Source organism: Schistocerca americana, chromosome 1, assembly GCF_021461395.2.
Source record: "Schistocerca americana isolate TAMUIC-IGC-003095 chromosome 1, iqSchAmer2.1, whole genome shotgun sequence".
NCBI classification, from domain to species: domain Eukaryota; kingdom Metazoa; phylum Arthropoda; class Insecta; order Orthoptera; family Acrididae; genus Schistocerca; species Schistocerca americana.
In genome coordinates this window covers 814,015,026-814,037,876 of record NC_060119.1, presented here as the reverse complement: position 1 = coordinate 814,037,876, position 22,851 = coordinate 814,015,026, and the positions used below count along the sequence as shown (strand labels likewise).

The 22,851-nt window shown below is 42.8% G+C and overlaps 1 protein-coding gene across 7 annotated transcripts in view; it reads right to left on the bottom strand.

Annotated features, from left to right (window-relative positions):
* Positions 1 to 215: 215 nt before the first annotated feature.
* LOC124612901 (glutamate-gated chloride channel) overlaps positions 216 to 22,851 on the bottom strand; it is a 707,093-nt gene continuing 684,457 nt past the window's right edge. For 5 of the 7 annotated variants that reach the window (XM_047141399.1, XM_047141390.1, XM_047141371.1 and 2 more), the window contains one exon: positions 216 to 3,243. In XM_047141399.1, the coding sequence (XP_046997355.1) occupies positions 2,992 to 3,243 (252 nt within the window). In that variant the 3' untranslated portion in view covers positions 216 to 2,991. The remainder of the gene's footprint in view (positions 3,244 to 22,851) is intronic. The other 2 variants (XM_047141407.1, XM_047141424.1) reach the window with 1 other exon arrangement.

Genomic DNA, 22,851 nt, shown 5'->3' with positions numbered 1-22,851 from the left:
AAGTAGCTACCAAAAAACGATTTCCGCGATTTCATGAGATTATTGAGTTTGTCACTAATGTTTGACTCTTCAGTAACTTTTGAATCATGTTAACCATAGATTAGGTGAAGAAAAACAAAAGCAGTGAAATTTCGCTCACAAATGAAACTTTTACGCGGAAAACAATAGAAGTTACTTGATTTAGGTAAACAGGGTAAATAACAATAAGAAAAAAGTATTTTTCAAAATGTGCATTTATTATTACAACAGTCATGACAACATTCAATAAACAACCTTACAACTTTAATTCATCATTTAATGACTTACTGCGATATTCTCTGTTCACTCAGACTCTTTTAAAGTTTTTTGACGTTTCATAATGAAGTTAACAAAATAGCACAACATTAGATTACAAGATGTCGGTACTCTTCTATTCTACGCTACGTCTCCTAACGCGAAAACACTATCAAAGCTTGCGCCTTCCTCTTCTTCACAAACTCACTCTCATTTTTCAAAAATAATTGCGCTTTCACAGTTTTTATATACGTATATAATATATTTCATATATTTATTCGTGCTAAGTGCTAAACATTACACACATTTCTAGAATATACAAATAATAGTAACCGTCAAACAATAACAAGGTATTACCGCTCAGACGGGTTGCGACCCTCTCGGCTGCTGTGAGCTACGGCTACCAGCAAAGCTACGTGTGTGCGCTCGATCCCGGCGCCCGACACGGCCGGAGCCCTGACCGGCTCGAGCTCGTGTGGCTGTCGCCTGCGGACTGAAGTCTATGTCTAGCTCTACGTCCCGCCCGGCGCACACGCGCTTTGCACCTACGGTTATTACGAGTATGTTTTGCAGCGGGTAATACATTTCCATATTTCAATTAACGCTTCTCGCTACGGATAAAGCAGTATAGGTAGTATAGAAACGAACGAGAATGTAATGCCCAGAAGGAAACTTCCAATTCAACCTGGTTGCTTGCAACCCACGACCAAACATCACGTGTCACTTTCCGACCGTGTATGAAATGAACCCTTCTGCCTCTCTATTTAGGGCTCTCATTCTGGTAAAACTGTTGTCCAAGTCAGCTTGTGACGTCTGCAGATTAAAGTAGAGACAGAGCTAATTTAAACTGTAGTTTCCGGAAAATTATGAAATTTCAATGGCCAAAACAAAACCGTCACTTTTACGGCAGTAATTTATTTACTAATTAAAGCACCACATATCACACAGTGAATTAGAAACTGATCAGCAACACTTTTGCAACCAGGCAAATAATTAATACTGTTTGGAAGACGTTTACATCGTGAACCTTAGATTTAATAGCGTCAATTTGTCATTACTTTGTTGTGTGGAAGCGTGAAATAAACTCACAAGTATGAAATCATTTTCTTCGGCTTCCCAGTTAAAATCCAAGAACCTGGATCTAATATGCGTTTAGCGTCCATCAGACAGAGACACGTCGTTATAAAACAAAATAGTCTGAAAGTAAAACAAACCGTAAGGTGTCTCACCTGTCGGATGCTTACAGGAGGGCAGAAGGATTCACATTTTGGCCACAGGTTTTCGTAACAAGAAGAAGTGATACTTTATGCAAAAACAATCGACAGTTCATAGCGCCAAGTAACGCTATTCAGTATACCAAAAAAAGTACCGCCTTAAGTGGAACGAGCTTCTGTAAAATTTTTATTTTGTCACTCTGCCACCCTGGATGCATCTAACGTTATTTGCCTCGAATATAAACTGATTCTCGCAAAAGTATACAAGTACTGCACGTGGCCATGCCATAGGACAGATCAGCACTGAATGTGATTGCTTTACGAGCCATTATATGTCGCACTGCCAAATACTTAGTCAAGTGTGTCACTAGGAATGTCTTAACATGCCTCTGGCCATCGAAGACATTGAGAATTCGTCGTCAGAGATAGGGGCATATTGTCTCTCACTTCCAGGCTTCTTCAGATGCTGAGTCAGATCCATACTGAGGAAGGCTAGCAGCGTCGTTCTCAAAGAGCGCACTGAATGTGGGAAAATGGCACAGATCTTCCTTTGAATTCGGCTGAGAGTCTGTAACGTACGGCAGGAAACTATTCTACACCTAGATATACCTACCGTAGCCCTGTAAGGGAAGACGATTGTCAATCTCACTCGCAGAAGTAGTCAGTACGTACACCGACGGCATCCGTCTTTCGAAGAATACAAAAGTAACAACATACACATGTGTTTCCACCCATTGAAAAGTTGTCTCTGAAGGTGGGCAAAAAGTCATTTTGTCTGTATTATCGTACAGCCAACAATTACCATTAAACTGAGTATTGAGTAATGGTAGTCTCTAGAGGTGTAAACATGTTGCACTGATACGCCAGTCTGACACAGGAATGCTAGTACGCCACTCTGGCTCGGGGAGAGTAATACATCATTGTAACACAGGCAGGCTACGTACGAGGATCGGGAAAACGACAAGATCCCTACAGAGAAAATGAGCGTCAATGCGGGAGAAGACATACAAGGAGTTCAGTCCTTTCCCAATGTGTCGGTGACTGTGTTCTGACAGCTATAGTGTGCAGTCTAGAAAGTGTTCGTGCAAGGAGCTGATTGTTTAATTACGAAACTGTAAAAATCTACACATTTACAAATATTTTTCTTCTGCGGTACAGGTGACACAAAAGTACATTTCATGATAATAGTAGATCAGCTTAACGGCGACAATTTTTTTACGTGTGAAGTATTGGCGGGAGAAGGGATCGTATTCGTGTTCTGTACGGGGGCGTGGGAAGGGAGGTAATCGTGCTGTAAGGAAGGTTGTAAGGCGGAAGCTGTCCGCCGCGGATGACCCTGCTTAGTCCAAATGTGTGTCGGTGTGCAGTTTGCTGGTGTCTGTGTGTGCTTGTGAGCTTGTGTGTCGTGTGTGTGTGTGTGTGTGTGTGTGTGTGTGCGTGTGTGTGTGTGTGTTGGCGATGACGTCCCACGCAGCTGGCTGCTGCTGCGATGGCGGCTGGCGGCTCACTCGCGGTCGTCCTCGCGGAACAGGTAGGTGGACCAGTAGACGAGGTTGAAGAGCGCGAAGACGAGCGGGAAGGTGATGCGCGAGATGACGTCGATGCGCTTGGAGCGCGTGGGGAACTTGGAGAGCCAGGTGCGGCAGCAGTTTTCGCGCTTGGGCTGCATGTGGATCTCGCACTGGCGCACCTTGTCCAGGCCTGCGAGGCCGGGCGCTGCGGCCGCCGGACCGCCCGGGTGTCCCACCAACGGCTTCTGCAACAGGCGCACCCGCTCACCGCCGCGCACTCCACACCACGCAGCACAGCTAAGACAGCCACTGCATCCACATCGTATTATACATTTATTTACTTATTTTACTTACGGGAAGGGTGTCAAACTCGCAGCCAGCTGCTCCAGTAGTATCGCACTTACTTGTCACGTTATGCTCGGGGGCCACAAAACCCAACTAGCAGTGAATACCGGGTGATCAAAAAGTCAGCATAAATTTAAAAACTTTAAAAACCACGGAATAATGTAGATAGAGCGGTAAAAACTGACACACATGCTTGGAATGACATGGGGTTTTATTAGAACCACCCCATATTGCGAGACGCGTGAAAGATCTCTTGCGCGCGTCGTTTGGTGATGATCGTGTGCTCAGCCACCACTTTCGTCATGCTTGGCCTCCCAGGTCCCCAGACCTCAGTCCGTGCGATTATTGGCTGTGGTGTTACCTGAAGTCGCAAGTGTATCGTGATCGACCGACATCTCTAGGGATGCTGAAAGACAACATCCGACGCCAATGCCTCACCATAACTCCGGACATGTTTTACAGTGCTGTTCACAACATTATTCCTCGACTACAGCTATTGTTGAGGAATGATGGTGGGCATATTGACATTTCCTGTAAAGAATATAATCTTTGCTTTGTCCTACTTTGTTATGCTAATTATCGCTATTCTGATCAGATGAAGCGCCATCTGTCGGTCATTTTTTGAACTTTTGTATTTTTTTGGTTCTAATAAAACCCCATGTCATCCAAGCATGTGCGTCAATTTGTACCTCTCTATCTACATTATTCCATGATTTATTCAGTTTTCAAATTTATACTGACTTTTTTATCACCCGGTACTTTGATGGGGGACTACCACATGCAAAAAGACTGCAAAAGGAGTTTCCACTCAAATGTTCTGCAGATTCTTTCCTGCAGAATACCCTGCTGTTGGGGCCACGGAGCAACAGCATTCTGACAAAGACTTTGGTCGAGATTCGTCTACTGTTTGTGCTTCAATCCCAAGCAGTACACTCTTCGGCTTCTCGAAGCAAATGCTGTTCCATCGTGGGCCCAACAGCAGCGAATTCTGAAAGGGATAATCTTGAACACTGCTAATTTCACCAATATCGGCTTTGGAATTTGACACCCTTCACGTGTGGCATAGTACATCACCTGAGTTAAATATCACTACCCTAAAATAAAAATATTAAATACGTGTTCAAAACACATAGGACATATAAAAAGAAATAAAACAAAAGATATAAAAACACGTAAAATATAAAAATCCACAAAATATACAGAAACACAGTGACAGGTGAATGTACATATCCATACTCTTTAATATATATATATATATATATATATATATATATATATATATGTGTGTGTGTGTGTGTGTGTGTGTGTGTGTGTGTGTGTGTGTGTGTGTGTGTGTTCCCAATCACCTCCTGAACCACTGGATCTATTTCAACCAAACTTGATACACGTATTACTTACTGCCAGGAGAGAAACACTGTAAAAGTAAGAACCACCTACCTCTCAAAGGGGTGTGGGCAGCGGTGAAAAAGAGGCATAGCTCACCACGCACAAGTAGACTAAATTCATGGAATGTTTGAGAATGAGAACACTTAGTGACTTAAAACAAGCTTCCCACATAATTTCAAAAATTTAGTAGACTTTTTCTCTCTCACATCCCCCACTAAATAATTAAAGGAAAATAGTTCATCGCTTACTACCTTTGCGCTGCTCATAATGTACACCTGTCCCATGGGGCAGGAACTTTTAATTCATTATTTCTTTACTAGTAACTCCAATCGCAACGCATTTTGCAGACATCATTCCCTTATACCACTAAATGTACCTCCAAAAAAAAAAAAAAAAAAAAAAAAAAAATACGAAAATGTGGGGAGAAATTCGCTTGAGATGTAAGTGAAAAATATGCTCAAATATGTGTGAAATATGTTAAATATATGTCACATGTGCACATTCAGACAAAGTTTTGGGTATAAAGCTCCTTCTAAACCTGCGGAGCCAAATTTGGCACACATTTTACTTACTATGTGGAAAAAAGTAATGTGAGAGTAAGAACCCGTTAATTCGTTTTTTTCTTGGGGGGGGGGGGGGTGCTTAACGTCAAAATAGAAGATGGGAGGAAAAGACTGCCAGACAGATGGTGGGAAGGAGGGAAATGGACACAAATCTGGGAGAGGAACAAATGGATAGAGGGAGGGAGAGAGTATGATGTACAGAAGAAGGCGGAGAACCAGATGAACAGAGAAAGGAAATAGGGGATGGAAAGAGAGAAGGGGAGGTTGAGGTGGCCAGAGGAATGAAAGAGTTGGCCAGAGAGAGGGAGGAGCAGGAGATGGACAGAGAGGGAAGGGAGTAGGAGAGGGACAGAGAGTGGGGTGAGGAAGTGATGGACAGAGACGGAGGAGCATGCGGACTTAGATGGGGTGAGATGGAGGTAGAGGGGCAGATGGATAGTGGGGGAGGAGCAGATGAACAGAGAGAAGGGGGAGAAGGGGATGGACAGAAGGGAATAAGGAGATGGATAATGAGATGGGGAAGGAGGAGATGGATTAACAGAACTAGAATAAATACATATCCCGGCTACGCCAGAGACTCGGCTGGTTGCTGATACATTCAACCATCTTTTCGCCAGCTTGTAGTAATTCAAAGTGGTCACCAGCGAAGGTTGTCAATGGGCAGCTTTCAACTATATGTTTAATGGTTTACTTAACAGCTCCGTAGGTTTTTCCCAATCCATGCAACGAATCGGCACATGTACCACAGTTTGTTCGAATTTTATTTAGGGTAGACCAGATTTTGAGAGGCTTATCGAATCCTGGTAGCTGCACTTCTATCTTAACTTGTTAAATGGTCGACGGTAGATCAACGCATGTGTAGACCCATGGGGACTTTCTTGTTGCTCGTGTTCTTTTTCCATAATGCTTTATATTTCCTCTTCCTTTGTTTTCTAGGTTTTTATAATACTTCTAGTTGATGTATTACTTCGGACATATTGTAACGCAGTAACAAATAGTCACAAATTCGTGAGCTTCAGTTATTGGCTACATATGCTAACATCATCTCTGATTATTTTTAACTTCAACACATACACTGCACAACAGAATTAAAGGATCACTTTTTCGAAACACCGTAACTGTTTCCTGTGGCAAAGTTTTAAATGTGGCTCAAACTGACAACAAACTTTCTCTATAATGAGGCAAAAGTGGGGCGACGGGTGACGTCACCAGCGGGCTCGGCGGCGCTTCAAACAGCAAGGTGCCGACACAAGCGGATTGAGGCCACACTTCATAAGTTCATTTGGCGTGTATGGTGGGTTGATGATGTCACATTGCCACCAAATTGCACCACAGTTCTGGCCAACGCCACTGTGTGGGCGTCACACGATGCGAGTGTCGTCACTCCCCGTCTTGCCCATATTTCACGCCTTATTTGGACGACTCTCCGATGGAAGTCTCGGCGGCGACCTCAGTGTTGGAATCACACGGTTTTCTAATGACTGCCCAAGAAAAAGATTTCAGACACACTGACACTCAGAATCGACGCGCAAAGGCTTTGGAGCGTCGCCCAGTGGGCACCAATGAAGCCACCCCTTTCCTTGGTCCTCTGATTCCCGCACATTTCGCAGTCGAAAACGACAGTTCTCAGTGCGATCAGCAGCTGTATGTCGTCCTTAACAACTTTTGATGGACGTTTAAACCCCTCTCTAGGGACAATGTTGAGCTGCATTCACATTGCACGTGATGGGAACCCTTTGGAGTGTAGCGCGACTACCATTTTTGTTCTCGTCTAAAATTTGGAAGAGACGGTTCAGAACCATCGACGAAACTTGAACAAGTTCTTCAGTAGCAGAAGGTGCTCATACATTTCCAGTCCTCCTGTTTCACGCCCTTCTGCAGCAAGATCATGGAGCCGTGCGGTAATGACACATGCGTGAATACAAAGGCAAACTACGCCACTAAGCCCTCTCCTCTCCCGCTCCCGAGAATATTAAAAATGTTTCTTTAAAGGGAAAACCTGCGAAGTAGTCCTAGACGCCTTAGGCAGACCACTTGACAGCCCTCCAATGCCAGGCATCCGCCTGCCTAGAATTACTTCACAGATTTTCCCTTTAAAGTACTTTTTTAAAATTCTCACTAAATGTGGCCGTTTGTCACCGAGGGTATTGCGGAACTGGGTGGTTTGGAGGCACCATTTTCCGTTAAATTGATGCATGTGTCAACATCGCAACCCCCACGCCGCAGGAGGGCCCGAAAAAGGAAGGCTGAAAAAGCACAATCATCTTTTGGTACTTCAGATCACTTTCAAGTTTCGTCAAATGATTCTGGGAGGTCCGTAGCGGTTCGAACTTTACACGAGAGCAAAATTGTGGTCGTGTTACACTAGAAAGGCGTCCTATCACGTGCAACAGGGATGCAGCCCCACAGTATCCTCAGAGAGGTGTTTAAATGTCCAGGGTTGTTAATAGCGTCAAAGCTAGTTAAAAGCATCCTCCAGTAGCTCATCGCACTGAGAACTGTCGTTTTCAACTGTAAAATGTGCAGGAGCCAACGCACCACGAAAAGGTGTGGTTTTATTGACACCCTTTATGCAACCCTCTCAGGCCCTTTCGTGTCGATTCTCAGCGGCGGTGTGTCTGAAGTATTTTTCTCGGCCACCACAAGAAAACCGCGTGATTTCGAGTGGTTCAAATGGCTCTGAGCACTATGGGACTTACCTTCTGAGGTCATCAGTCCCCTAGAACTTAGAACTATTTAAACCTAACCAATCTATGGACATCACACACATCCATGCCCTAGGCAGGATTGGAACCTGCGACCGCAGCGGTCGCGTGGTTCAAGACTGTAGCGCCTAGAACCGCTCGGCCACACCGACCGGCGAACCGCGTGATTTCAACGCTGGGTATCGCCTTTCACACTTCCGTCACAGAGGCGTCCCAGGAAGAGGTGAAATATGGGTAAGACAGGGTGTGAAGACATTCCCACCGGATGACACCTTCATGGTGGTTTGGGCAGAATTGTGGTGAAATTTGGTCACGGGGCTTCGAAAAAGTGATGATTTAAATCTGTTGCGAAGTGTATATTTAATCAGCTATTGGTATTGTTTGGCACACCAAGTACTCCCCCCCCCCCAAAAAAAACGCTCTCAATGTCACAAAAATTTCCTGCCTCACATGTTAAATTGCATAGTACGTATTTTCTTTGATCTAATGGATAAGTTCGCCACAGCAAGAGTCCAAGAGGCGCTAGGCAGGCGCACAGAGAAATTCTCACAGATCCAACATGCAAGTCGTCGCAGTTTCAGGGCATAGCTTATATTCATCAAGCTATTGATACAGTGCAAGACATGTATAATTTCTTAGATGATTTTCCATGTTACAGTTTAAGATATCCAGTGTATAAAATTCATAGATCTGATTTATTTCATATTATAGTTCAGAGTTCCACGAATAAACTCACTGCATTTTCCTAACTGTTATTACAATTCAGAGCCGAAGCAGACTAACAAGCAATTGATTACTTTCATTATTAAAGTTCCGAATTTTCCAATACAAGTTTCAATTTAAACAAGCCCATTTATGAATTTCACAGTTGTTAATGTACGCCCACATACTACATTCGCAGTGTCCCACCCCAACACACTCATTACTCGTGGAAGACATTCTTACCAAGTCCCGTAAGAGTTCGGGGAATATGTGTGCATCCGCACAGAAGAAGAAGGTCATGGCCGGTATTGCCAGAACTATATACTTATATGGATATGGTGTCGGATCTTTCGGAACGAAGACACCATATGCATATAAGTTTAAATATTTGCTTTCGCCACGCGTACTGACCAATCTAAGAACATATTACCCGTAATAGCTTTAATTATTAGTCTGCAGGTGAAGTAAATACTGATGTAATGTTTTCCAACACACAGTCGTGAGTCAACACTAAAAGCATCTGCACTTATGCCCCTTAATACCCTGTATAAAACAAGTAAGATAAAATCAGTACATAGTTTCATTAAATATCAGTACTGTACTGAGTGGTGTCCTATCTCAGTGCAATGAAAGTCATCTTCTTTGATAAATTAGCAGTGACTAACTATCTAGCTCCTAAAAGAGGGAAGTTCTGTAAAATGACTGATACGTTCATGCACAACGTAACTGCAAACCCATTACTTCGCAAAACATATGGCACTGTTTGATGTTATTAACTTTACATAAATCATCCTGAGAGTAGATACCAATCCTAAATGTTCTCATTAATTAACTTACAACTTTCTGTATGGCAGATTCCAATCTGTAGTAGGAATTGTGAACTGCTACATGTGATTCACTGACTATATTGGGAGGCAGTGTCCAGTAAATATTTGGAGACCAATATGTTTGAACACTAAATGGAATGTCTGTTGTAAATATTGAAACAGAAATAAATTCACTTTCATATATACGTAAACTAAAATATTTTATGCTCAGGTAAATACAACACTGTTGTAGATAAGTTTGAATGATATAACGGACTTACTCTGAACCAGGGCTTTGTATTCTGCCAGGTATTAGGAGTTTAATTATTGACTATCTGCTACCTGTGGCTGCGCTCACGGGTCAGCAGCTTTATTATGATGACTGATGGTGAGTAAGTAAGCTGTTGTCCGTTCAGTAACGTCAGCCGTCCTCATGTGTCTGCCTGTTTGGGTAAGCATAACTCGTGATGTGCATCCCACTCTCCCCTCGCCCAAACTGTCCCAATGCACGGTACACCAGCATGTGGAGCATCGCTGGCGAGCGGTGCTTACAGAGGGGCACGGGCTGGAGCATGCATCTATGCATCATTCTACTGAAGTAGGTATAATTACACATAGTGTATATTATGCAGCAAATAGTTTAGAAGTATGGATAAAACATACTGAAGATTGTATCATCATTGTATTCATTACTTTGAATCGTATCACGTAGCACAAATCAACCAATAAAAACATTTTCATAAATACGATAAAGATCAAAATTTAAAACCAAATAGTTTTTTCAAGGAGTAAATATTTTTCCCTACTTAGCAAAATAATCTTCAAATCAATAAGAATCTTGTGCTATACACTTTTTCTAAAGTAGCCTAACCGTAGCCTATGTTCATTCCTGAGGCTTCAAGCTGTCTCCACGCCAAATTTCATCGAAATCGGTTCAGTGGGTTAATAGTGGAATCGGGACAGAGTTACCTTCGTATTTATAATATTAGTCTGGAAAAAACTTTCAACTACGATATCACTTTTCCCATGATCCCCTTTTGATGAAATATAGCCTGCAAGGTGTCCGAAGCTGTGCTGAAGTTACCTGTGAAAAACCTGTGAAAGATATTAACGTGTTGAAACTGACGAACAGGCAAATATGAAGGTTTTAGGTAAAATTTTAAATCACGTGATGATACAAATCAGTTTCCATGAAATAAAGGTTCTGCTGTGTTCTAAGTTACATCCGAGTTACCTGTGAAAGTCACATGAAGCAGTGTTGGAGATTAGCAAGTTCAAACAGAGAAAAAAGCAGATATGATAGCTTTAGATAAAACTTTAAAATGCGATATCTTTCTCCCCTGATCCGATTTTTATGAAGTAAATTCTATGCGGTGCACCATACTGTGCTCAAGTTATCTGTGAACAACCCGTAAAAATTCGTCTAATAGTTTTGGAGATCAGCTTGTTCAAAAAGAGAAAGAGACAGATATGACGGATATAAATAAAACTTTAAATGACGATTTAATTTTTTTCACTATCCGATTTTGATTAAATATTGCTCATATGGTGTCCCAAAGTATACTCAGATTACAAGCGAAAACTCCATGAAAATTCGTCTCGTAGGTTTGGAGATTAGCGTGTTCAAACACATAAATTTACTGTCGGGTTGGGAAAGGGTGGCAAACTCCCGTTCGTGGTCGTTTTAAATGAACAGAAGGCAGGAGACCAGTTTGGGCAGTCATTGTACTAGGCACACTGACCATTACTTGAATGTCAACAGTTGTCACCACCCTGTACACAAGAAAGAGGTCCTGAACACGTTAGTACACAGGGAAAAGATTATTTTTGACGACGACCACCTCGAGTCTGAATTTTAATTTGTGAAACGCATGTTCAGGAAAATGGTTACACCAAGGGAGAAATTGCAGAAGCTTTCAAGTGCCACCAACTAAATACGCCTCGTGAAGCGGCGGAAGAGACCAAGCCAGCTACATTCCTTCCATACCGTGATGCAACTTCTAGCAAGATTGGGCGCGTGCTGAAGACACATGGACTGAGATCAGTGTTCTTGTCCCGCCTCCAGAATAAGAGATATGTTGTGTCCCGTTAAAGATAAAATAGATCTTCTAGGTCCCATAATGTATGATTTTCCATGTGATTGTGATAATATTTACATAGGTCACACTATTCGTACTGTTGATGAGCGTTGTGCAGAGCATTCGCGATATATCAAACCAAGGGAACCTGAGAAGCTGGCCGAGGCTGAACATTGCCTAGAAAATGGGTATAAAATACAATTTCGAGAGGTCTGACTCAAAAACCCTCAAACTCGGATTCTGTTATGAGAGAAAATAAACAGCAACAGTTTTAACAGAGACCAGTGGTACACAATTAGTGGGGCATGGGTACGGGGTTTGGACACTGGGCGAAAGCAAAGATGTAGACTTGACGCTTGTAGAAGCGCGGGAGCTTCAGTTTCAAAAGGTATTCACTAAAGATCTTCATTTTGTCGTGTGCTATCGAGAACTAGCATGTATTTAAATACGCAGTTAAGAATTATTAAACTCGTCTGAAATAGGTACTTGGTCTCCGAAGGAGACGGTTGCGGAATCTCATTTTGCTCGATATTGTTCGTTGCATTTGTTCGGGGCGGATGTCCCGTGACGTACGTTCAAGTTCATCGATGGTCCATTCACTAACTTTTTTTTTCTTTTTCAGAGGGCAGCTAACCCTCTGACCGAACACTTTGAGCTACCACGCCGGCGTCGTAATATCTGCAGTGTCACGTGCTGTGACGTGTGAAGACTGGGGTTAAATTTAAGGATGGAAGTATATCTGTGAAAAGATTCCCCGGAAACTTTGCTATCCTCAGTAAAAGTGAAGAAGAATTACCTGTTTAGCGTCATAACTGTCTAATGAGCAAAGAATGTGAATTGCGAGTAATCCGAAGTAAGACGAAAATAATAACAAGTACTGGTAATACAGGGTGACAATTACTGAACTATACGAAAAAAATGTAAATTAAATACAAACTACAGCGTGCATACACATTATTCAACACGTAAACGCCCTACGGATATTCGGATTTAAGTTACGACATGTTCAGTATGCCTTCCATCAATGGCTATGATATGACACAGACGAACAGCGAAATTCTGCACGACCCGCTGAAGTGTCGGAACATCGACGCTGTCGAGGACCTCCTGAATGTCTGTTTTCATCTCAACATTGGTTTTGGTGTTATTTCTGTACATCTTGTCTTTAATATAACCCCACGAAAAGGAGTTACATGTGTTCAGATCAGGAGAATATGGCAGCCAATTGAAGCCGATGGCAATGGCCTCTGAGTACCCCAGAGTCAGAATTCGGTCCCCAAAGCGCTCCTTCAGGACATCAAACACTCTCCTGCTTCGACGGGGTCGAGCTCCGTCTTGAATGAACAACATCTTGTCGAAATCAGGACCACTTTGGATAATGTGGATGGAATCTTCCAAAACCTTCACTTACCGTTCGGTGGTCGCCGTGCCATCAACGAATATCGCACCGATTATTCCGTGATTGGAAATTGCACTCCACACAGTCACAGACTTCTCGATCGCGAAATGCGGATTCTCAGTCCCATAAATGTGCCTATTTTGCTTATTGACGAACCCATCCAAATAAAAATGGACTTCGTCACTAAACCAAACCATGCGTGCGCATACTGATTCCCATCATACCCCGCGGCGTGCAGTTTAAATGTCCTAATGCAAAACCGTTCAGAAGTTATGGCGATTTTATTTCATATAGTTCCACAACGTTCACCATGTAAGATCAACGATAAAGCAGCATCACGGTTAGTGACCAGATAGTAGACGAAGTTAAGGAGTTTTGCTGCTTTGAAAGCAAAATAACGTATGATTGATGATACATGGGAAACGTAAAAACCAGATTAGCGCAGGCAAAGGGGACATTCATGTCCAAAAGAACCATCAAACATAGACCTTAATCTGAGGAAGAAGTTTCTAAGAATTTATGTGTGGAGAACAGCATTGCATGCTAGTGAATCATAGACTATGTGAAAATCGGAAAATAAGGAAATTGAAGCACTTGGGATGTGGTGCTATAGATTGACTGATACGGTAAGAAATGAGGAGGTTCTCCGAAGAATCGACGAATTAAGCAACATACGGAAAACAGTAAAAATAAGAAGAAAAATGTGATAGGACACATGTACTACATCAGGGAACGATCTCCTTGTCATTGGAGTGAGCTGTAGAGAGTGAAAAGTGTGGAGGAAAATAGACATTGGTATAAACGTACATTCAACAAATAACTGAAGACGTAGGATGTAAGTGTTATTCTGAGATGAAGAGGTTGGCACAAGAGGAATAAGTGGCCACCCGCATCAACCCAGTATAAAGATTAATGACACAAAGAGAGATAGAGAGAGAAAGAGCGAGAGGGGATCGCGTAAAAATGGTTCAAATGGTTCTGAGCACTATGGGACTTAACAGCTGTGGTCATCAGTCCCCTAGAACTTAGAACTACTTAAACCTAACTAGCCTAAGGAAAGCACACACATCCATGCCCAAGGCAGCATTCGAACCTGCGACCGTAGCGGTCACGCGGTTCCAGACTGAAGCGCCTAGAACCGCACGCCTACACCGACCGGCTAATCGCGTAAAAACTTATTTCAGATGCAGTGCAGTTGAAATATTTAACTTGCTAAATAGCGCTGGCGCTGGTCTGGGGACGGTGGGCTACAAAGCATCTTCCATAAATTTCATGATGTTGGACGGATTGAGTTGTTGTCTAAACATTCATTTGCACATACGTTGTTAAACATGTAGTGGGTTGGCCACTTAGAAGATTAAGAGCGTACAATGACACCTCAAGGTCCATATTTGTTTCTAGGTACGAAGATGTTTAATATCAATATATAAAATTCATTGATTGATTGATTGACTTTGTTATACCCTTTCGCCGTATCGCCGACGAGCAACGCTATACAACATTCACCTAAAAATGACGATACAGCGAAACTGTGGAGCTGAGGTGACTGGTATTTTAAACCAGTTAGGTACAGCCAGCGCGGCTTAACGTTCAGAGAAGCTGAATAGCTGATATTGACTGTTTATGTAATGTGCAGTCTGTTTCCTGTCACACCTCCTCAAGTTCTTCCGTGTATTTTTTGAGAGTACTTCTCTGTACTGAACGTCGAGAAGAGTAAATACTTGAGACACACGCAGAATGTAAGAGTTATTGACATTTATAAACAGTACTGTACACTCAAAATCTGGTTAGGTCTTCTGTATTATCGTCGGTGGCTTAGTATTCAGCTTAGGCTATTTTTTATGTTGTTAAGTGGACAAGGGTAGGGAATGAGATCGGTCGTGGCCATATTTTTAAGGAAAATCCAACGTGTGCCTCAAGTGATTTAGATATACCATGGAAACTCAAATCAAGATGGTAACATCAAATAAACAAAGTAGCACATGGTCGAAGATAGTGCAGTAGTAAGATTCCATAGCTGACCATAAAATGCACACCCTGACAACAAAAGTGAAGCACGAATGAGACATGGTCGGATGTCAATGTAACTTCGTACACGCTCACACCATCAGCGGGCACGCAAATAAATAGCTTTCCAATTCTCGAAGGGAACGTGAGTGCATTAGTGGTGTTCGTGTTCAGTGTTGCCATTAGGCGTGGTAGGGCATATAAAAAATTTTGAGTGATCGCTATGGAAGACACGTAGACCTAACAAAGTTTCAAGAGGCCCTCATTGTGGATCTCCATTTGTCTGACTGGTAGGATAGAGCAATATCCAGATTTGTAGGGCGTTCTAATGTGACGATGTTGGTCTGCACGGGTGCGTGAGGACAGGCACACTCGTCGTCAAGATTCCGGTCAAAAAAATGGCTCTGAGCACTATGGGACTCAACATCTGTGGTCATAAGTCCCCTAGAACTTAGAACTACTTAAACCTAACTAACCTAAGGACATCACACACATCCAAGCCCGAGGCAGGATTCGAACCTGCGACCGTAGCGGTCACGCGGTTCCAGACTGAAGCGCCTTTAACCGCACGGCCACACCGGCCGGCGATTCCGGTCAACCGCGTCTGATAACAACAAGAGAGGATCGCAATATTGCGCACCAAGCTTAATACAACTGTTTCACATCTGCATCTACATCTACATTTATACTCCGCAAGCCTCTCAACGGTGTGTGGCGGAGGGCACTTTACTTGCCACTGTCATTACCGCCCTTTCTTCTTCCACTCGCGTATGGTCCGCAAGAAGAACGACTGCCGGAAAGCCTCCGTGCGCGCTCGAATCTCTCTAATTTTACATTTGTAATCTCCTTGGGAGGTATAAGTAGGGGGAAGCAATATATTCGATACCTCATATAGAAACGCACCCTCTCGAAACCTGGACAGCAAGCTACACCATGATGCAGAGCGCCTCTCTTTCAGACTCTGCCACTTGAGTCCTCTGTCAACCCGAGCTGGTACGGATCCCACACTGATGAGCAATACTCAAGTATAGGTCGAACGAGTGTTTTGTAAGGCACCTCCTTTGTTGATGGACTACATTTTCTAAGGACTCTCCCAATGAATCTCAACCTGGCACCCGCCTTACCAACAATTAATTTTATATGATAATTCCACTTCAAATCGTTCCGCACGCATACTCCCAGATATTTTACAGAAGTAACTGCTACCAGTGTTTGTTCTGCTATCATATAATCATACAATAAAAAATCCTTCTTTCTATGTATTCGCAATACATCACATTTGTCCGTGTTAAGGGTCAGTTGCCACTCCCTGCACCACGTGCCTATCCGCTGCAGATCTTCCTGCATTTCGCAGCAATTTTCTAATGCTGCAACTTCTCTGTATACTACAGCATCATCTGCGAAAAGCCGCATGGAACTTCCGACACAATCTACTAAGTCATTTACATATATTGTGAAAAGCAATGGTCCCATAACACTCCCTTGTGGCACGCCAGAGGTTACTTTAACGTCTGTAGACGTCTCTCCATTGAGAACAACATGCTGTGTTCTGTTTGCTAAAAACTCTTCAATGCAGCCACACAGCTGGTCTGATATTCCGTAGGCTCTTACTTTGTTTATCAGGCGACAGTGCGGAACTGTATCGAACGCCTTCCGGAAGTCGAGGAAAATGGCATCTACCTGGGAGCCTGTACCTAATATTTTCTGGGTCTCATGAACAAATAAAGCGAGTTGGGTCTCATGCGATCGCTGTTTCCGGAATCCATGTTGATTCATACAGAGTAGATTCTGGGGTTCCAGAAATGACATGATACGCGAGCAAATAACATGTTCTAAAATTCTACAACAAATCGATGTCAGAGATATAAGCCTACAATTTTGCGCATCTACTCTACGACCTTTCTTGAAAACTGGGACTACCTGTGCTCTTTTCCAATCATTTGGAAACTTCCGTTCCTCTAGAGACTTGCGGTACACGGATGTTAGTAGTGGGGCCACTGAAATCATTTCGCATACCACCTCAACCCGTTAAATTTTTTTTTTTTTTCCTCCTTCTCTGTCGCGCGTGGTAACCGCGTGGTCTTGGGCGCCTTGTCACGGTTCACGCGGCTTCTCCCGTTGGAGGTTCAAGTCCTCCTTCGGGCATGGGTTTTTGTGTTGTCCATAGGGTAAGTTAGTTTAAGTTAGATCAAGTAGTGTGTACGATTAGGGACCAATGACCTCACCAGATTGGTCCCATAAGACGTTACCACAAATTTTCAAATTTCAGTTAAGAGTGTAAGCAAGGGCAAAGAACTTTCGATTTTGTCTCCAATCGATACAGATGTCATGGAAGACCTAAAATTAGCTTTAAATGGCTATGGATGGAGACTAAATTTGCCTCAATGTTGCTGGTGGAACTATTTACGCATCAGTTGGAAGGCAATTGAGAAACAACGGAAAACCTAAACCAGGACAGCCAAACAACTCTGCCCTGGCTACTAGCATCCCCGTGCCTTAACACGTGTGTCACATCGCTTGGTGATTGCGTGCTACTGGATAAAAATTCCTTGCTCTCGGAGGCCACTGAGATTCTCCATTTAAAGTATTGTTTGGCGTGTTGCAAAAGTAAAAGCCAACTACAAAATCGAGGGAGTAAACGAAAAGATTAAAAAAATATATGGAGAGTGACAATATTAAAACGTTGATTGTTAACTGATGAAGTTGCTGAAGTGACCTACCTGTAAGAATGACATTGCTCTCACATTATATTAGGGAATCAGAGATGGTAGAAAACCGGAATAGAAAGTGTGGAAATTTGCACTAAGGTGACAAAAGTCAAGGGATACCTCTTAATATCGTGTCGGTGCTCCTTTTGATTTCCGTGGTGCAGTAACTCGACGTGGCATGGACTCAACAAGCTGATGAAAATCCGCTGCTGAAATGTTGAGCCATTCTAGTTTTATAGCCGTCCGTAATTTTGACAGTGTTGCCGGTGCATAACTTTGTGCGCGAAACGACCTCTCGATTATATTCCATGTCGGGCGATCTGGGTGGACAAATCATTTGCTCGAATTGTCCACAATGTTCTTAAAACCAATTGTGAGTAATTGTAGCCCGGCTACATGGCGCATTCTCATCCATAAACATTCCACCGTTGTTTGGGAACATGAAGTCCATAATTAGCTGCAAATGGTCTCCAAGAAGTCTAACATAATCATTTCCTGTCAATGATCGTTTCAGTTGGACCAGAGACCACAGACGATTCCATATAAACACAGTCAACACCATTATGGGACCACCAGTAGCTTGCCCGGTGGCTTGCTGACAAATGGGGTCCATTGTTTTGTGGGGTCTGCGCCGCATTCGAACCTTGCACCGGCGCTTACCAACTGCAATCGGTACTCATCTGACCAGGCCACGGTTTTCCAGTCGTCTGTAGACCAACCGATATGGTGACGAACCCAGAAGAAGCGCTGCAGGCGATGTTGCGCTGTTACCAAAGACACTCGCGTCTGTTGTCTGCTGCCATAGCCCATTAATGTCATAATTAGCCACACTGTCCTAACGGATAAGTTCCTCCTACGTCCAACTTTGATTTCTGCGGTTATTTCACGCAGTGTTTCTTGTCTGCTAGCACTGACAGCTCTACGCAAACGCCGTTGTTCTTGGTAGTGAAGTGAAGGCCGTCGGCCACTGCGTTGCCCGAGGTGAGAGGTAATGCCTGAAATCTGGTATTCTCGGCACACTCTTAACACTGTGAATCTCGGAATACCGAATTCCCTAATGATTTCTGAAACTGAATGTCCCATGCGTCTAGCTCCAACAACGATTCCGCGTTCAGAGTCTCTTAATTCACGTGGTGAGGGCATAATCACATCGGAAACCTTTCACATGAATCATCCGGGAACAAATGACAGCTCCACCAATGCATTTCCCTTTTATACCTTATGTACGCGACACTACCACCAACTGTATATCCGCATTTCGCTTTGGTATTACTTTTATCAGCTCAGTGTAAGGGACGGATGAGACGTGTACACAGAGGTATATTAGACCTTCCAGGGTGAAAATTAACTGCAGCAACAAGTAGAAACATTACTTTTAGAGAGATCCAAAATGATTTCAATTTTGATTCACTTGTTTAATAATCAGATGTTTCAACCAGCCGCTATATTCTGCAACATCATCAGAGTCATCCAAAGGCAGCCTAATTTCGATAGCATGAATATACCACGACTGTATGATAAAACTAGTGGTGACTTTACTTCGTCTAGCATCGACTCCGGAAACTACGCATACAGAACCGTCGGTAAAGAGAAACAGTTATACCGAGTCCTTTTGCAAGGAACTCCCACGAGCTGCTTGGAAGACTGTCCTCACGCGATACAAATATTTTTTACCTGACAAACACGCATGAGCTTTTCGACAGCCTAACCAAAGAAGCTGGGATTTGTGACGTTGATGGTAACGTAATGACTACATTGAACAAAGGTAAGACCCTTTGTTGTGACTGTATGTGGCCTGTTGAAACTGTTTGCCTGAACAAGTGTCAAACGTGAATTCCTGCCTTTCTCCGGCTGCGCATTTCACAGCTACACCATCCAAGCGCGCCTCACGAATCGACACAATGTCAAGAATATTTGTGTTTGGTGAGAGTGACGGACAGTAACTAACATTCCATTTCAAAGAATAACTGCTAATATTTGTTTCAAATTCGATATATGTAAAAGAAGTGCTGGTTAGAGAAAAAACATGCCACTTCTCACTCTCTGGAAATAAGTACCAAGTAAGCTAATAAAAGCTAGAAAAAGCGTTGCATGTTGAATGCCGCATTTTGTTAGATAGTTATCAGAGTAGTGGAAACCCTCATGGTCATAGCAGGGAAATACTGATCATCGCTGCTCTATAACTGTCGTTAGTTACCACACGGATGACGGCTCGTCAGCAGTACTGGAGTGCCACAAAAGGTCGCCGCTACTACACAAATTTTGGTGACTGCTCCTCAGCTGAAGGGGCATGTCCAGGGCTAATCGACTTCATGCTGCATAATCGCATCCCGTCCGAGTAATCAGTCATGTGATTAAGTGTGAAGTATCAGGAATAAGAGGGTAAAATGAGGTAACTCAAGCTGACAGAGGCGCGCGGGATTAGCCGAGCGGTCAGGGGCGCTGCAGTCATGGACTGTGCGGCTGGTCCCAGCGGAGGTTCGAGTCCTCCCTCGGACATGGGTGTGTGTGTATTTGTCCTTAGGATAATTTAGGTTAAGTAGTGTGTAAGCTTAGGGATGATGACCTTGGCAGTTAAGTCCCAGAAGATTTCACACACATTTGAACATTTTTGAACAAGCTGACAGAGATTTTATTCTGTCGAAAAGGAGACGGCTTTGGGAGGCTTTTACAACTCAAGCGAGAAGAGTTGGTCAACAGGAGAGATCAGACGTGCAGTCACTTTAAAATTCTTAACGGTGTAGTAGCGAGAATGAGACTTGCTGGCACCAAGACAAGTGACCCTGAGGCAGGAAACGGTGGATGCAATGACTTGTGAGGCGTGCCTCTGGGAACGAGGCTAAGCTCAAAAGTGAAGTCGCGATTAATTGAATTGATAAAACACGATGGATGCTAAGATACAGTGCAGTACTCACATATTAATGCAGGTACCATCATACAGTGGCAATAATCGTTATAGTTAACGAAGTAATGGTCCACCTTTCTCAGGAGACAGAGAACGACGTTTTAGAGACGACCGCTTGGAGGAAGAAGAAGAACCTGTTACAGATTTAGGACTAAAGTGCGAAATACAGTGTCTGACTTAGTCATTTTGGCAGTAAAAGCTAATGGGTTCGCGCATTGATCTGTGGCGTAATTGAGTTACTTACGTTGTAATATTAGGGGATTTAACTTAGTCGTTTCGACAGTAAAAGCTAATGGATTCGCATATTGATCTGTGGCTTAATTGAGTTACTTACGCTGTAATGTTAGGGGAAAGTGCCACCCCCCCCCCCCCCGCCCCCCCACCCCCCATCACCCCCTAAAGCGGAACACTGGTGTCCTGACTTTTCATAATTCCGAACTCTAGTATCTCCTAGATACTTATGAGTAGGCCTTTCAACATCTATCCGTAAGGTTAATGTTTATGATTGAACCGTTTCATTTGCATGTTTGATTAAGAACTGATTGGGTTAACAAAATGTAGGTTGCAGTAGCGTAAGCGGACTTTCTTGTGTTGCTTAAACTGGACTTCTTATTTTTTTCAAGTTATAGTCTGCATGTATTAGTCCACAGTCTTACTCTCTTAGAATTCTCTTCTAGATTCCCAGATGATAATAGGATCCGTGTACAGTCACTAAAGCTATTAATGCAGTTCGGAAAAAGATGATGGGTTGTAATAAGGCTGGTAAACAGTTTAATGTTTCAAAAACAATATTTATGAGGTTGTCCAACAAAGTGTGCGTTACTGCTGAGGTAGCAGCAGAACAAAAAGAGGCAGAACTACAGTTCTGGACAAAGAACTTGAACAAGAAAGATTTCACTATTGTCTTGCTATTGAAGATTCTTTCTTTTGCCTCACTCATAATGATTTTCTAAGAACGGCCGTACAGTTGGCAGAGAGAAATAATACTGAAGAGAGGAGAAGAAGAAATTGCTGGGAAACAGCGGATCAGACTTTTTCTTAAACGCCACAAAACCAGATTGTCAGAAAGAAAGCCAACGGTAACATCCTACAGACAGGACTCATGGGTTTGGCAAAGAAAACGCAAAGAAATTCAACAAACTTTTGGAAGATGTCATGTTACTGTTATACTTTGAAACCAAACTAATATTCCTTTGATTTAATTCTCTCTTATAATTCTGTTTAGTGCTACTTTGATTATTTTTACAAGGCAATTATTTCTCAAACTCGCGAAGTGCGCGGTTTTTGAAAAAAAATTGTAATAACGTTTAATTATATTTTGTGAGGGTGAATTTAAATCGTGGATGAAGTTATAAAGTAAACATTACATCTTTTTAAAACATAATTCTTTACTATTTTCTAATTTTTTAGTGGGGGGCACAGTTCTCGGCTCTTTCTTCTAATAGTTAAGATTAATGAGCGTAACAACCAATATCTATAGGAGAATGATTCGCCCCATCTATAAAGATTTATTCCATTGTGACTTACTGTATTCTACGGTATTCTACCGCGCGCTTTCGTCAACAATTGCGATTTAGTCAGTTCCCTACCCATTATTGCAGCCGTCGGCTCGTTAGCTTCGAGTTTAGTAGTGAGTGGACCGGCAACGCATGTGGTGTTATTCCAGAGCTTCTATAATGTGAGTGACATCCGTTTGAAAATCGCTCGCGGTCATTTTGACCGCACTACGTTGTTTGCGTAATTTTTTCTGCAATTAGTTTCCTTACATATTCTCGATATTTTCCATTTCACAGATTTTGAAATATGGCAGAACCTATTAATTCTACAGGTAAGGGATCTGATGCAAGTAGCAGACAACGAGTGAAGACTTCAGACCGAAACTTCGAGGAAACTGTGAGCAGATGGATGGAGGAATCAGATGATAGTGGCTGTGACGATAATCCTGAAGAAACTGAACCCATTGTGAGTGAACAAACACTTATGTCAGAACAAAGTGCAACAGAAAATTACTCTGATGAAAGTAGCGATCCATGTGATGAGCAACAGAGAAGCAAATACGTCTATGGCAAGAATCAGTACAACTGGGCCAAAGCACCTCTGATCCAAGCTGTTAGAACTCCTCGCCATAACATCATTATGAAATTTCCATCCACCACGTTGACTACAGGAGATCGAAAAGACCAGTTTCATTATAGCTTCTCTATTTTGATGACGAAGTTCTCGATCACATTCTACTATGGACAAATGCT